General features: G+C 24.6%; 3 protein-coding genes across 3 annotated transcripts; all 3 read left to right on the top strand.

Moving 5' to 3' along the window:
• Positions 1-6,397: 6,397 nt before the first annotated feature.
• Phum_PHUM308310 (protein rolling stone, putative) lies at positions 6,398-7,551 on the top strand (the record flags this gene model as incomplete). The annotated part of the gene is made up of 5 exons (XM_002427235.1): positions 6,398-6,458; positions 6,559-6,731; positions 6,857-7,010; positions 7,097-7,277; positions 7,365-7,551. The coding sequence occupies 5 exons, from the start codon at positions 6,398-6,400 to the stop codon at positions 7,549-7,551; spliced, it is 756 nt and encodes a 251-aa protein (XP_002427280.1).
• A 1,970-nt stretch (positions 7,552-9,521) lies between these two features.
• Phum_PHUM308300 (transcription factor IIIA, putative) lies at positions 9,522-12,039 on the top strand (the record flags this gene model as incomplete). The annotated part of the gene is made up of 9 exons (XM_002427234.1): positions 9,522-9,602; positions 9,727-9,966; positions 10,048-10,232; positions 10,335-10,472; positions 10,569-10,739; positions 10,854-11,140; positions 11,229-11,485; positions 11,576-11,837; positions 11,981-12,039. 9 exons carry the CDS (start codon positions 9,522-9,524, stop codon positions 12,037-12,039), a joined length of 1,680 nt encoding a protein of 559 aa, XP_002427279.1.
• Positions 12,040-12,737: 698 nt separating this feature from the next.
• Positions 12,738-16,616, top strand: Phum_PHUM308290 (alpha-catulin, putative; the record flags this gene model as incomplete). Its single annotated transcript, XM_002427233.1, has 12 exons — positions 12,738-12,827; positions 13,394-13,558; positions 13,655-13,834; positions 13,941-14,150; positions 14,220-14,447; positions 14,522-14,779; positions 14,919-15,056; positions 15,130-15,289; positions 15,471-15,589; positions 15,689-16,000; positions 16,102-16,308; positions 16,479-16,616. The coding sequence occupies 12 exons, from the start codon at positions 12,738-12,740 to the stop codon at positions 16,614-16,616; spliced, it is 2,205 nt and encodes a 734-aa protein (XP_002427278.1).
• Between the last annotated feature and the right edge of the window lie 1,092 nt (positions 16,617-17,708).

Raw genomic sequence — 17,708 nt, 5'->3', positions numbered from 1 at the left:
AGATGGATGAATGGATGGAGCTTTAATGTTTATTCTCAAACAATTTTTCTTCCACATTTTCATTTGTGATTTATTCCCTATTATTATTATTATTTTCGCGAGGGGAGGGAACGCGTGTGTGTGTGCGCGTGTTAATTCTTTTAAGTTTTCCAAGTATGTAATATTATACCACCGACACGTAACATAATTGGAAAGAGACAATTACTCGCAAAAAAAAAAAAAAAAAAATTAATAAAGCACAAAATGTCGTTACGTGCTTTTTTAAATAATTTGTTTAAACAAAAAAAAAAAAAAAAAAAAAAAAAAACGTTTGCGTTCTTATTAAAAAAAAAAAAAAACGTGAAAAAATAATAATAATAATAATTTTTTCTTCTTTCCACGTGTTCGATATTATTTTTCGTTTATTTTATTTATTTATTAATTATTATTATTATTAAAATTAAATTAAAGTAAAAGTAATTTACGTACAGGAAATCAAAAAAAAAAAAAATTTTTCCCTTACGTAATAATAATTACGTAATATCGATTTCGTATCGATCGATAGCTTCGAGATATTTTTTTATAATAACGATGGCGGTGGCGGTGGTGGTGGTAATAATAATAATAATAATAATATTAATCGACGTCGAAGTTGTTGTTTTTATTATCATTATCGTAATTATTATGCAATTTTTTTTAAATTTAAAATTTTATTTTTCAAATAAGCAAAAATTCAAGTGAAAGTTTATCAATGTCGAAAAATCAATAAAATAAAAATTTTCAATAATTTATTTATTTATTAATTTTAAATCGATTCAAGCTTTTAAATAAATAATAATAATAATAATACGCGGCGTAAGGATCGCATAAAAAATAATACGAAAATATTAATAATAATGATAATAATTCTTTTTGTTTTTCGATTTCATCAGCAAAATAATAATTACATACGTAAATTTTTTTTTTTTTTTTTTGTTATTTAATGAGCGAACGAGTGAGTGCCCTTGAAAAATCATTATTATTATTATTATTATTATTATTATTATTATTATTGATTAACTAATGTGTCATTTGAATTTATTTAATTTTTTTTTTTTTTTTTTTTTTCTCGAAACATTGGGTCAAAGTTTTTTTTTTGAAAAAAAAAAATTAAAATTTTTTAAAATGAGTCATTTAAAAAATAATAATAGTAAATAATTTATTACCCACGAAAGTAATAGTAATAATAATAATAATAATAATAATAATAATAATAATAATAATGATAATGGTAATTAAATATCGTACCGAAAAGGTAATGAATAATGATAAATCATTATTATCTTGGTAAAAAAAAAAAAAAAAATTTTCGTTAAATTTTTTCTAGCCGCCGCCATATTTAATTTATTTACACAAGCAGACGATATTTTAAAATGATTTAGGTAAATGATGAAATTTTACGAAAGGGAAAATACATAAAATTTCGCGCAAGGGGGGGGGTGGAGGGGGAGGTTTATAGTAAAAATGTACGTAATGTGTAATAAACGAGTCGAAATCGTTGACGATCGCATGCATATATAGACTCAATTGTAAACGTGTCAGAATTAATGTTAAATGATCAATCAGGTTATTGACGTAATAATAAAATTGATTGATTATTAAATTAAAAAATAATAATAATAATAATAATAATAATAATAATAATACGTTCCTCTACTCGATCGATTAATAAACAATATGAATTTTTATTTTTCTTCCTAAAGTAGAAATAAATGAACCTTTGAACAATGTCGATTACAATTGAAATATTTGCATAAATTCGCAATTATATCCGAGGGGCGGTTAATTTAAAAATAATAATAATAATGATGGTGGGGGTGGTGGTGGTCGTTACGTATTCTCTCGCTTAACCCCCTAGAACCAACAATAAGTTTACAAAAAGTTGCTGTTTTGATTTTTAAAAAAAAAAAAGCGCGCCAAATAACAATTTCCGGTTTTTTTTTTAATTTTTCGCGATGGTAAAAAAATTTTCGATGGTTTAAATTACGACGTCAATCGTCTGCGTTGGGTTTTTTTACTATTATTATTATTATTATTATTATTTATTGTTAGGATGATTTTGACCTTTTAATCCGAATTAAACGTAATTAATCTTTTTCTAATTAGCAATCGTTTAATTTTTTTTTTTTTTTTTTAAGCTTTATCTAAAAAATAAAAAAAAAAATTGAATAGAATAATATGTTTTTGTTTTTTTAAATTAAAATTTTAACGACAGGAAATTAAAATAACGATAATAAAAACGAACAAAAAACTTTATGGGCCCCTTTTCTCTCTCTCTTTTGTTTTTTTAAAGGAAAATTTACTACAGGAGGAAAGGTTAGCGAATTCGAAAAAAAAAAGGAAAATAATTTGAATAATTCTGCACCACAATTAGTTTTATTATGTTCGTCTGATAATTGACACCCTGCCCACGATAGGCCAATCACATAATAATAATAATACACTCGTTCGTAGTATTTCAGTGTTATTTTATCAATGTAACTGTTACATTCAGTTGTCTCTCTCTCACTCACACATACACACACACACGAGTGTTTATTGAAAGTTTTATTTTTTTTTTTTTGTACGTTAAATTGAAAGTTACCCGCGTGTTATATGAAATTTAATATATAACAAACGTGTTTCGATATATAGTAAAACGTAAAATTATTAATTTTTTTTTACTTGTTTAACGGAAATGAATTTTTTATTTTTATGATATATTTTATACGTAAGAGTTTTTCCTCGTTTTTAAGGTACGTAAAAATGTATGCTTTAAGGTACGTTTTATAAAATTTTATGTTTTACCTCACACGTATACATTTTTCTAAAAAAAATTGAGATATTTTAAAATGTTATTTTAACGAACTTACCGTTATTTGTGGAAAAAATGGCGCCGAATGAGTTTTCCTCATTTTGTTGACGTTACATTTCGAGATGTTTATCGTTTTCGCGGGCGAATCGATATATATCGTTTTTAATTAATTATTTTCCCGCTCCCCCGCACGCCTTAATTTTAATTTTTTTTCATAATTAATTTTAACGTTTTAGTTTTAATTTAACGGAAAAAACAAAATCGTTTGCGTTTCGTTTTTGAAATTTAAAAATGTTTTTTTAAAAATTAAATATATATTTCGACCGTTAAAAACGATTTTTGGGTAAATCGTTAATTATTTTTTTTTATTTATACCTCTATGGAATTTTTATCAGCTGACTATGTTAACTGTTGAATTAGGTGATGGCCGAGTTAAGTGCTTATTATTAACCGAAATCTTTTTTTTTTTTTTTGTGAATATTAGTAAAAATGAAATTAATTTTAAATTTACCCTAAAAGGAAACTTTTTATCCTGTGGTTATTAATAAATTATCCATACATACAAATGATAATAATACGAATAATGTGAGTAATTAATTATGACATTGACCATTTGAAATAATAGAAAAGAATTGTTTTATTTATTGTTTGCTTGCTTGCTTGTGGTTATTAATTAATTTTAGTTTCATTTGAAAAAGCCAAATAAAATTTAATTTATTTTTATAACTGTTCACCTGTTGGTTAAACCCTCAATATACATGCTTCTTTTTATTTTTACACACTTTTTTAAAAATAAAATTAAACTGAACTTGAAATAAAGATGTGTTGCGGTAGTAGTGATTTTGTCTATTCTTTCTTTCTCTGTTGTTCATTTCAACAATTGTTTTTAGTTATAAACATATATTAAAGTTTCATGTCGATTATGTTTTATAAAATGAATGTTTATGATAATATTAAAAATAATTATTTGTACTAAAATTATTTATTTTAAGTTAAATTATGTGGGGTGAAAAATGTGTCGAGTTATGTAAAATTACAAATTTCCAGTTGGGAAAAAAATTTTGTCGGAAAGTTTTTTGTCAATGGTCAAAAGAAACATGCATGTGTATATGATTAATACATGATAGTCTACACGAGTGAAATTTTTTTTTTTTTAAAAGTTTCATTTGGTTTTTTTTAAATAATGGTAATAATTCATTTATTATGTGTGGTGGAAATTAGTGTTATTAGAGCAATTTACCAATAAATAAATAAATTCAAACATAACATGGTCTTCCTGGTGTTAACTCTATTGTTTTATTCGAGGTGGTTAATTATGCGAAAATAAGTAATGAACTATTCAATAATAAACTGTGTTCCTGATTTTAACTGTCTCAGACCAATGGCCTGTAAATTATTCTCAAGGCTGCCTTTGGTAAAATAACTAAAAAATTTAACTATTGAAAATTTTTTTATTTATAATTCATTGATTATTTATCAAAAGTAATTTACTTTAATGTATTTTTCACACGGATATGAAAAAGAAAAATTCATTTTTTTTTTATTAATACCATTTCGGTTGGTTAAGCTTAGTAATAAAACATAACAATTTTTATTAGGAAAAGGAATTGGGGGGAGGGGGAGGAGGAGGAGGAGGGGAAAAGACATTAATTTTTTGATTTCAAAGTAGTAAAAATTAAGTAAAAAAAAAAAAAATGTGTTGTCGAAAACTTTGATTTTAATTATTTTGTGTGGTTGTTTAGGCGAAATTCGAATGGAAATTTTTTTTTTTTTTTTTTTTACATTCTTAAATTATTCGTTATTTCGTAGTTTAAAAAAAAAAAAAGTTATTATTATTATTATTTGGAAAATAACTGTGAAAAAATAAAAAACCTTTAAAAAATTCGTACCTGATACTTTTGACCAAAAAAAAAAAAAATAACCGTTAATTTATAAAATTGATCACGTCGTCGTACTTTTTTTTTTTTTTTTTTAAATAATAATAATAATAATAATAAGATTTTTTTTACAAAAAATTATTCGAATATTATTTTAAAGTATGAGTAGTATTATAATTATCATTATTATGAGCTTTAAAATAATTAATATAATTAATTATTATATATAAATAAAAAAAAAAATTAATATCTATTAACTAACGAACCCCCTAAAAAATTTTTGATTAATTATTTATATTTAAATAAAATTTATTTATTTATTTATTTACGGAGAATTCGTTGATTAATAAAAAAATTTTAATGACTAAATTAATTAAACTATTAGAAAATTAATAAATCTATTAAAATATATATATATATTTAAAATAAAATTATTGTCGCAATTAAGATAGAAATAAATTTGCCTGTGTGCGTGTGCGTGTGCGTGTGTATGCGTGTGTGTTTTCACAGTACATTTGCTTCTATTTAAAAAAAAAAGAAAATTACGGTAATTAATTACTATCGATAAATAATCAATCGTATGTTTACGATCAATAATAAATTTATTGATTTTCTATCATTGATAAATAATAGAAGAAAAACAAAAAAAAGAAAATTTTTTTTTTTTTTTTTTTTTTATCTAGTAATTAAAAAAAAAAGGAAAATTATTGATTTTTTTTTACATTTGGGGAAATGGGGGGAAAAAATGATTTTTGTTACAATTGTTAATAATAATTTTGGTATGAATAAATAAATAATATCGATTGAATTAATTAATTAATTAATTAGTTAATAAATTGTAATTTTTTTTTAGGAAATGACGTAAAAACAGACGAGACAGAGACGTTTAAAAATTTAATTTCACTTTTTTTAACGTACAAAAAAAAAAAAAAAAAAAATCCTATGCCAAAAAAAAAATTTATTTGTTTGTTTTTATATTTTTTTTAAAATGTATAACAAACGAGAAAAAAAAATTTGTTTGTTTGTTTGCTTGTTTGTTTGTTGTCATAAACACGCGATCATAATAATTTAAAGAATTTTTTTATTTTTTTTTCGATCCGAAATGATCGATTAATAAATAAATAAAAAAAAAAAAATTGAATTTAATTTTATTATGAAAATTTTTACGTTCACGTGATTATAGAGAATAATAATAATAATAATAATAATAACGGCGACGACGACGGTAAAATAAGTTCAAATTAGAGAGAGAGAGAGAAAGAATAATCGAGTTAAAATGTCTCTGTCCTTTTATTAAATGAGACCAATAAAAAAATTTTTCAAAGACACATTTAATAAATAATAATAATAATAATAATTTAAATTTAAAAGGATTGTCTGTACTTGTTTATTATTATTATTATTATTTTAACTCTAAGTTCCTGTTCGAATTTTTTTTTTTTTAAATTAAATTAAATTAAATTAATTTTTTTTTAAAACGTGTCTGACACCTTTACAATATTAAAAAAAAAAAAAAAAAAAATTATTTATTATTATTATTATTATTATTTAGTATATTACGATAATATTTTTATCGTATTATTATTATTATTTTTTTTTTTTACGGGGGTGGGGGGTTAGATTTTATTTAAAAAGGGGGTGAAAAAAAATTTTTATTTTTTTTTGTTCGTTCTTTTTTACAGATGTTTCAGAAAATTTTACAGCAACAATGCAATATTCAAGTGTTAAAGTTAAAATACGATCATCCGGAAGAATTTGTTTATTGTCACGTGAGAAAAAATTTCAATTTAAATTTAAATTAATGAGTTTTAAAAAGAGAAAAAAAATTGTTTTTTTTTTTTTAGTGGCAAAAAGAAAAAAAAATTGTAGTGTCATGGATAGTGTATAGAGCGGTTATGGCCGCATATTTTTTGACATCTTATTTATATATATTGCCGTATAATAAAGAAACAGATGAATCTTGGTTGAAATTTTGTTGTTTTTTAACAAATTGGACGTACACAGTAGAAACAATATATTTTCAATTTGCTTGCATTACAGTTGTGAGTATCAATTATTATTATTTTAAATTAACCGAGACCCCCTCCCCCCACCCCACCCCCCCGGGTTAATTTCAAAAAATTTTTTTTTTTTTTTTTTTTTTTTTTTTTTTTTATACTTAAAAAAGAGCATCGCAGCTTATAATGGGAAAAAAAAACCGGATGAGGATCCGAAAAAAACAATGCCATGCTATTATAAATTATTATGGATTATTTATACGGTTGTTTTAACGGGAGCATGTTCTGTCACAATAATATTTTGGTCAACTTTATACGATCCGGGTAAAATATATATTTATATTATTATTATTATATTTACATTTATTATTATATATATATATATATATTTTAATCATCATCATCATTAGAGGTAGATTCAGTGAATGCAACGAATATAATGACACACGTATTTAATAGTATATTTATACTATTGGAAGTATCATTGGTAGCACATCCGACGAGACTTATACATTTTTACATGCCCATATGTTATGCATCTATTTATGCTGTATTCAGCTTATTGTATCAAGTTTTTTGGCCAGAGGGATTGTAAGTTGTTTTTAATCGATTTTGATTTCCTTTTTTTAATTATTATTATTATTATTATTATTAATTTAAAAATCTTTTGTTTTCCAGCGAAAACTCTGAGTATATATATAAAATTTTAGACTGGAAATATCCTGGCGAAGCTTTAGTGACTTGTGCAGGTGCAACATTATGTTTAATAACTATTCATACGTTATTCGTTTTAGTACACTTGTTTAAAATATGGTTAAAAAATAGGTTGAATAAGAAAAAACAAGAGGATACAACAAACGTGTAGAAAAAAGAAGACATTATTAAACTAACTGTTAAATTATTATTATTATTATTATTATTATTATTATTTTTTATTTTATATATATGTTGAAAAATACGGTTTTATTATTGTCTTTTTTTTTTCAAATTTATTTATAAAGGTATATTATCATGGATTTAAACTATCGAAATGCCCTCATTTTTTTTTTTTTAAGCTAATGAACCAAAGATAAAAGATAAAAAAATTAATTATTATTATTATTATTATTATTATTTGTTTTATTCGATTCGAAAAATGAAATTTAAAATTTATGAATGAGGGGGGGGGGAGAGGGGGAAATTCAAATTATTATAACCGTTATTTCATTATTATCATTTTTTTTCAGTATTATAAATAAATAAGGTATATATAAATGGTGATATTGCATTGAATTAGTTTTTAATTTTTAAGATTATAAGATTTTTTTTCTTGTAAAATTATTAAAAAAAAAAAAAAAAAAATGTAAATATTAATAATTGGTTATTTAAAAAAAAAAAAAAAAAAAAAAAAAAGTTATTTTTTTTTCGATTTCGTCTTTCACATTTATTTTATATGTTTAAAAAAATGGTGGTGATGTTATTTTTTTTCCCATGTGAAACCACATATGATGCAAGCCAAGATATTATGAGTACTCGAAAGCTACACTCGAGTTTTATACTGTATAGTGTATTTACATATCATTTTTTTTTTTTTTTTTGTTATGAATTATTTTAAGAAAATAATTATCTGAAATAATTTGGGTATTTTTTTTTTTAAAATTTTATTATTATATGGATTTATTAAAAATTATTTTTGATTTTTATTTTGATTTGATTAAATATTTACTCATAAAGCTACAAGTAAATTTTTAATTTTATCAAAACGAAACGAATACTCAAAGCTGGGACATTTATATAAATAAGAAATGAATATATAATCTGTCTCATATATTAAATATATTTAATTAAGTTTATTATATATTTTTAATTAAATGTAATTTGGGAATTTTATTTTTCGACAAAAGGCCATAACCTATAAAATAGCTTTAAAAATTACAACGAAACACATTTTAATTATCAAAAAGAAAAAATTAAATGAAAAAGTGAAAGTAAGCTTTCGAATATAAATTTTGATTAAGCTTAAAACAAAAAAAAAATATTTCAAAAATTATGCAAATAATTTTAACATTAAACATACGGAAACAATATAGGAAATAATTATTATTCGATTGGAAAGTAGACAACTTTATTGTTTTAGGACAATAATTAAAAATCAAGGATAAAAAAATTTATTCATGAAACTTACTCTGGCGTTTTAAAAAAAAAAACTCGTTGGCAAAAAAATTTTAAAAATACACAATGTCGTAAACAATAATAATTTCAAATCGATTTAAAAACATAATTAAATATTTTTATTATTGTTTTTAAACAAACAAATCTCTAACTTTAATCACAAAAATATTATTGCAAATATTTTTCCGAATGGTCTGTGATTTTAAACAAAAAATGTAATTGAAAGTATAATTACTAATTAAAAATTACGTGCAGATTAAATTTAAAGAAATTAAATTTAAATACATATTTTCAAGTTCAATAAATAAACATTATTTTTATCAAATGAAAAACTTACTTTTATAGAATGTTAAAATATTTTTTTTGTAACAAAAATGTTCACTTCCGGCCATTACAAAACTAAAGCATTCATATCCGGTTTTAAAATAAAATGGCGAACAGCTGATTAAAATTGGCTTATTTTTAAAACAAAAAAAAACTATTGACAATGTAAATAGTAAATTTTTTTGGTTAATCCAGCTTTAAATTACTTTTATCAATTATTCGTTTAATAATAAATATGGATAATTTTTTTATATTTAATTGCGTTTCTTTCACTTCTGATTGCTGATTTAATCTTTATTTATCTATTTACTTTTATTTATAATTTAAAAAAAAAAATTATTTAGTAATCTATTGCGTAAAATGTTACCTCAAAAAGGCATATTAACATTAACTCCGGCATCAATAAATGCATTCAAGGCGAAAGATAGACAAGCTGCACAAGTATTACAGGTTATTAATTATTTATTTTTTATTAATTGTTTTAATGTAAGAATTAAAAGAGGAAGGAGGAGCTCTTTTAGGAAAAAAAATTTTAAAATTATTTGTTTTTTTATAAAATTTTCAGGAAGTTGGATTAAGTGAAATTCATTGGTTTAAAAGTGAATATATGACAAAGCATTATATTTGTCCATTCGAAGGATGTAATACATTGTTTTTAGATATGTATTTGTTGAAAACTCATTTTTTCAAAACTCATAATGGACGACCTTTTAAATGTGACTTTACCAATTGTAAATGGTCATTTGCGACAAAATCTAAATTAGAAAGACACAAAAATTCTCATTTAAATATAAAATGGTTTAAAGTATGTTACAAAAAAACAGATAATTTAAATTATTATAATAATAATAATTTTTTTTAATGTTTAAATTTTTGTTTGTAATAGTGTGTTCATGAATCATGCAATAAAATGTTTACCACTTTGTATAATCTTAGACAGCACTTAAGAACTGTTCATGAAAGGGCAGAACAATTTGTTTGTACAGTAAGTGACTGCAATGCTGCATTTCACAATCAGAGAAGTTTAGATCTTCACAGAGCTACACATGTGAATTTGGGTCGTTCATATAAGTAAGATCATAATAAATTTTTATGATTAATATTTTAAATTCAAAATTTACACTCTTTAATTTCTTCATATTTGTGTAATCTCTTTTTTCTTGTTTGTCTTAGTTGCGAACGAGAAGGCTGTGATAAATCGTTTGTTACCAGAAATGCTCTTTGTTCTCATATGAGAAGTCATGATCATAAATTAGAAGATTTAAAATGTTCTTGGGAAGGTTGTGACAAAATTTTTGAATTACCTTGCAGGTAAGTCATGAAATTTTTAAATCAATTTACTGTGAATACAATGATAAGTGTCAGTATTACTATTGCATATTCTGAAATTACAAATGTAATTTATAGGCTTAGAGAACATATGAGAACACATACAGGGGAAAAACAATTTCATTGTGATCATCCTGGTTGTGGATGGTCTTTTTATTCTGGAAGTAAACTTCATCGTCATAGAAATAAGCATTTACAAATTCGTAAATTTGTATGCTGTATTAATCATTGCAATAAGTCTTTTCTTAGGTAACTTTTTTTTTTTTTTTTTTTTTACAAAATCTTAAGCATAATTTTATTGTATATATATTTACTTTAATGTACACAATCATAATTTTATGTATGTACATATATTGATTTTAGATCTCAACATTTAAAGGAGCATATATTAACGCATTCAAAAAATAATTCGAAAAATTTTTCATGTCCCGTGGAAAAATGTGATTCTAAGTTTAGTTCGAAAAATTTAGTTTATAGACATGTTAAAAAAATGCATAGAAAAGAGAATAATGATCAAGATTTGAGTACTAGTGATTTGTATGATTTTGGTATTAAATTATCTGACAATGAAAATGAACAAACGCAAGAGCAAACTCAGTTGTTAAGTAGTCAGTCTATTTGTCAATTAGATTCCGTTACTCTTTTATCAGGTTTGTAATTTTCTTTTTTTTATTATTTAATTATTTTACAATTTGAAATACTTTTAATGTAATGAGAGCTTTTTATTGGATTTCAAAGATCATGACGTTTGTTCTACAGAAAATGTGCCATTAAATACATCTTTGCCAGAACTAATGCCATCGGAACTCTTGGTAGCGATGACTTCGATAGATTGTGTCAATAGTGATTCTTTGGCAGATATTTCATCATCCACAGATTCAAGCAGTAATCAATCAACTGTTTTAATGACTTCACAAGAAGCAAACAATAATGAAACTTTTTTTATAACTGATAACCTGGTACAATGTGTTTTGGGCAATACAGATGTTAGCAAGGTACTCATAGTTTTATGATTGGGCATTACTCGAAGTCAAATTTAAATAGTATTAAAAACATTTTCATTGTTTATTTTAATCCAATTTAAGAATAAGAAAAAAGTAGAAAACACTGGCTCTGCTAGAACAAATTACACATACAAAGACATAGTAAGGGAAAAAACGATTAAAACAGGACTAAATGGAAGCAGCCATATTAAATGGCTGCAAGATTCAGATGCGAGTAACGAAGAATTTAAATCTAAAAAATGGAAAAATTTGGTGTTTTCAAAACAGCCAGAGGATATTCAAAATTGTAAAATGTCAATTCCTTCAGATTTAGTATTAGGAGCTGGAATAAGTGATAATCATAGTTTGATCATAAAAGTAATTGATTATTTAAATAAATTTATTTATAATAAATAATGCAATTATATATTAATAATTAAATTGTTTTTTTTTTAAAGGATGAATTATACACACAAGAAGATCTTCAAATATTATTATTGGATCAAGGCTTAAACAGAAATTCAATATTTGAACCATCTACGATTAATTTAAGGGATTTGGAATAAATGAATTTTTACAGTTTATTTTGCACAAAATAAAAATTTAAATTTTTAAAACTTTTATTTTGGTTTTTAAAATAACTTATTAGGTCAGAGTTGTTTTTTTTTTTTTTAACTTTAATTTTTATGTTTATTTTAAAAAAAAGAAAACCGATTATGTTTCACACATATATAAATATTTTTTTTTATTGATTCTCGAATAAAATTTATATTTTTTTTTTTTTTTTGTAGCTTAAAAAATTTATTTTAAAATTTATATATAAAAATTGCTATAATTGCTTAATTTTAATTGATTTGTGAAAAAGTTGTAAATATTTATATAAAAAAATAATTATTTTTACTAAGTGTTATAAAATATTGTACAAATATTTTTGATTATTAAAGAGTATTTAATAGATTTTCACAATCTTATATTTTTTTTTTTCCTTTAATATGAATTACTAATGATTATGAAAATCAATGACGTATTAAATCAAAAAATAAATAGTTATTAAATAATAATAAAAGCATTTCGTATAATATGGATTTATTTAATAAAAAGGAGCATTAAAAAAAAAAAAAAAGAGTATTATTTGATTTAAAATACTTGCCATAATTGTCATATTAAAAAAAAAAAAAATTAAAATTTTTACCTTTCATAATTTTCTTTTGTCATATTTAAAAATATTTTTTAATATTGGTACTTCCGTATCGTACCAACAATCATGGCAGATTTAAAGCCGTTTGAACCAGAAAACAATTTAGAAATTAAGACAAAAAGTATCGAACAAACACTGTTACCTTTAGTAAAACAGGTATGTTTTATGTATAATTTATGTAAAGTTATCGGAGAAAAATATTTTTTTATAAATTATTATTTTAAAATATTAAAATAGTGGGCTGTGCCGTTTTGTACACTGCTGGGTATATAAATGTATCCCGGCTCGTTGTCCATGTGAGTAAATATCTTCTGCTTTATTATTGATTATTCTGGGGGGATAACTTGCGCACTTTTTAATTCGTTTAACTTTTTTGTACAAATCAAAAATTTTGGTACGTTTCAAAATGAAAGTGAATATTTTTTTTAAAACTTACTGTTGAAAAAATTTCAAAAATTAAATATTAGTTTAATACAAAATGTCCATTTTGGTGGATCGTCAGGTAAATTATCATTAAGTATTATTTTCTTTACATTAATTAACTTTTTTAAAAATGTTAATAAGATTTTATTGTTTTGCTAATAACCTCTTAAATGCAATCAAATTAAATCGTTTGGCTAATTGTAAAAAATTTTTTTTAGCAATAAAGATTATTAATTATTTTTAATTGTTAATATTTAAATCTTAAAAAGATGTTAAGTTTTAACGTTTTTTTTTTTTAGATTTCAACTTTAGTTAATGTTAGAGACAGAGGAGTTATTTCAGAAAGAAATTTACGAGTGGTTGCAAGAGTTGGTCAAGCTGTTAATTTGGCTGTCGAAAGATTTGTCACTGTCGGTGAAACAATTGGAGATGGAAATTCTGAAATTAAACTTGATATGTATGAGGTATATATATATATATATATATATTTTTAATTTATAATTTTAAATAATAATTTTATTTAAAGTTATAATCTTAAATTAATACAAATTTTATAAAAGGCTTGCAAAGAAGCCAGGGAAGCAGGCGCAGGAATTGAAAAATTATGTGAAATGGAAGAATGTTTAACGGAAAGAGGTGCTGTTGTCAGAGCGGCAAGAGCTTTACTAGCTTCAGTTACCAGAGTTTTGCTTTTAGCTGACATTGTTGTTGTAAAACAGTTATTACTTGCCAAAGATAAGGTATGATTAATTAAATTTTAAAATAACAAAAAATTATTATGTGTACAGTTTATTTTTAAGTAATTAATCTCTTATAAATAGTTTGTGTTTTTGCGATTGTATGTAGGTAACTAGGAGTTTGGGAAGATTAGAAAATGTTACAAATTTTACAGAATTTGTAAAAGCTTTTAGTCAGTTTGGAGCTGAAATGGTTGAACTTGCTCATTTAACAGGTGATAGACAAAATGATACCAAAGATGAAAGAAGGAGGGCTCAAATGCAAGCAGCGAGACAAGTATTAGAAAGGTCTACCATGATGTTACTAGTTTCTTCCAAAGTAAGTAAAAAAAAAAATGACTTTTTTTGTAAAATTATCTTAATAGACTTATTAAATTATATATTATAGACTTGCTTAAGGCATCCTGAATGTCATTCAGCCAGAGAAAACAGGGATACAGTATTTTGTCAGATGAGAAGAGCTATGGACTTAATACATTATGTTGTAAAAGATGGAGTTTTAGATCCTAACGAAATTAGTTGCAGTGAAGAGTGGGAAGCAAATAGAACAATCCATGGTGCATTGCAAAGGTTGGAAGGACTTGTACAAACAGCATTGCTTGCTGCCCACTGTCAGGTAAAATTTTTATAACGACTAAATTTTGCATTTAAGTTTATGATCGATTGACAAGAAAAAATTTTGTAATATAGGAAGGACTAACTGAAGCTTTAGAGACAATCATTGAGAGAGCACAAGACTTTACAGATTCTGCTAATACAAGTCATGAACACAGAGAAAGAATATTAGAATATATACAACTAGCCAAAATAAAATTAGATGCTCTTTTAAATTCTGAATGTGCCATCGATGGAACTTCTCCAAGTGATGAGACGGAAAGAACAGTTGAATTTTTATTAAATAATTTAAGAGACTTGAGGCGACAGTTGCAAGAAACCGCATTCATGCAGGTAAATGTCTGAAAAAATTTATTGCTTTAAATTTGTACTTCATTTGTGCAAAATTACTCGATAAATTCTGGAAAATAGTTTTAATGACTCCAGTAAAACGAAATTTTCAAGTTTTTTTTTTTTTTAATAACAATTTCAGGCAGGCGAATTAGAAAATGTAATAAGGCAAGGTTCAGCGGCTTTAGATGGTTTAAAAAATTTAGCATTGGGAGCTGATTTAGATCGTTTAGAAGTTTTTGGGGATCGTTTTGCAGAACACACGGATCACATCTTGGAAGTTAGTTTTTTTTTTTTTTTTAATAAAAGTGTTATAATTAATTTGCAGAATAATATCGATTTTAAATTTTCAGATATGCAAATTAGTGAGGCATATGGCTCCGTACGATTCGCTTCAAGTGACGGCCAAATATATTGAAATAAATGTTAAAGTTTACGCTCCCCAAGTTTTAAGTGCCGCAAATACATTAGCCATTTACCCGACGTCAAAAATAGCAAAGGAAAATTTAGAAGGTAAAAAAAAAAAAAAAAAAAACTGAATCAAGTATTTAGAATTCATTTTAATGCCTTTTTTTGTATACGAATCGATCATTATTTTTTTTTTTTTTTTTTTTTTTTAAATGAAAATAATTTTTTAAAAGTAAAATTTTTAGGACAGTTGATAATTTATTAAATTTATATAATTTGAATTTAGTTTTTATTGATATGTGGCAAGCGTTGGCTGCTGACGTAACATCAGTTACGAAAGAAATAATTGACGTCTGCAAGGGAAAAGATTTAAAACATGTTTATATGAGTCTTCCAAGGCCTGGAGTGAGTGATTTATATTTAATAAAAAAAAAAAAACATTTGAAAATATTTAAACTCGTTTAAAAAAAAAAAAAAAAAAAAAAAATTTTTTTTTTATATTAGAAACACGGTACGACAAGCAAACCCGTAAAAGCATCTAAATTAGATTCAGAAGAACAAGCCAAAATAGCCAAATCAGGGTTAGAAATGAAAATGATGACGAATGAAATGGAAGCCGAGGCTGACAAATGGCGACAGGATGATAATGACATTGTTAAGAGAGCAAAAAATATGTCGACCATGGCTTTTTCAATGTATCAATTCACAAAAGGAGAAGGTACATTAAAAACGACTCAGGATTTATTTACTCAAGCCGAATATTTTGCAGAGGAAGCCAATCGGCTTTACAAAGTAGCACGACAGTTTTCATATCAGGTAAAAAAAAAAAACAAAAAAAAAAATCTTATTGGCGGTTTTTTTTTTTTTTACAAATATTTTAATAATACTCTTGATTTCCCGTACCCTTGATTTTCCAGGTACCTGCGGGTTCTCACAAAATGGAACTTTTAGAAAGTTTATCAGGTGTTCCGACTCACGTTCAGCAACTTCAGTTCACGGTAAAAGATCCCACAGTTGGGAAAACGGCAACGTTTACCAAAGTTGACCTAGTCATACACGAAACGAAAAGTTTAATGAACATTATTTCTAAAGTAGTGACAAACTGTTTCGTTTGTTGCAATAAGGTATGTACCTGGAATGTTCATTTCCTTAAAATGATAAAATTATAATTAAAATTATCATTATTATATTATATTATATTATATTATCAATATTATTATAAAATTAAATTAAAATAATCGAGATAATTTTTTTTTTTTTTTTTTTGAATTAAATAATATTTTTTTGTCAACAGTACAACATTGACTTGAGGGGAATATGCGTCGGGAACAGAGGGATTTCCGGTGGAGATGATGATGGGAGTTGCGGGGGAACTGGGGGAGGTGGCGATGGTAAATTGGGAACGGCAGGAGCTTCCGATCCCAGCATATGACAGCTGGGGATGGCCAGAAGGGCAAAAGGTGATGCACGAAGAACCCGAGTTTCATTCTTGCTCTTTTAAGGCTGAAATTTAAACAAAGTAAGTACACGTACATTTATACTAAATTCAGGTGGAGGGGGGGGGGGAAAAAAAAAGGAAGAAAAAATTATTTTTTACAAATCGCTTCTATTGCTTGAAGTGAAATTCAAACAAAAAAATCAAAGTATGCAGTATCATACACACACACAAACCACCGTTCTTAACAGCTTAATAATTTTTTTACTACTCACATTTTTATTTACGTGATAATTGATAATAAATTTAAAAAAAGGAAAAAAAAGGAAAAAGAAAAAAGGAAAGTATTTCCGGTAACGAAAAAGTTAACGTTAACTTTTTTCGCAATCACAAATTAGCAATTACTTACTGCCACTGGGGAACATTTTAATCGGTTATTTCGAAAGCCAAAGGTTTAAAGGTTGTTTTCCACCTTTAAAGGTTGTACCTTTTCATAAATTTAAAAAAAAAAAAATTTTTTTTTTTTTAACCCTAAAAGGAAAAAAAAAAGAAATTTTACTTAATTTTATATGGTAATATTCAAAAAAAAAGGTTAAAAAGTGATTTTTACAATTACCTTCAGGGTCACTTTAGGGTCACATTAGGGTTAATCCTTAATTACATTGATTGACCGTTTGTCGGTTCAACTTCCATATTGTCTTCTGTTTCTTCCATTTCTTCTTCTTCTTCTTCTTCTTCATCTTCTTCTTCTCCTCTTTCATCATCATCATTATCAACATCATCATCATTGCCATGCACATCTTCGATTTCATCGTCATTGTCTGGAATTTCACAAAGAAAAAAATTACAAAATGAACTTTTTTTTTTTTTTACAAGCTTTCAGAGGTTCGATGATTCATTTGCAAAAAGTTTAAATTAGGGGGGGTAGAGGGTGGAGGGAGAGAGGGAGGGAAAAATCAAAACTTTAATAATCGAACAATAAAATCGAAATTTCGATCACGTGTGACACGTATTATTATTATTATTATGTTTTTAAGTGAATTGTAAATAACACCAATAAAAAATGACGTAGCATACACGTTTTATATA

The sequence above is a fragment of the Pediculus humanus genome, genomic scaffold (genome assembly GCF_000006295.1).
Source record: "Pediculus humanus corporis 1103172107708 genomic scaffold, whole genome shotgun sequence".
NCBI lineage: Eukaryota > Metazoa > Arthropoda > Insecta > Psocodea > Pediculidae > Pediculus > Pediculus humanus.
Note: the sequence above shows the minus strand (reverse complement) of the source record. Positions and strands in the feature narration are given on the sequence as shown.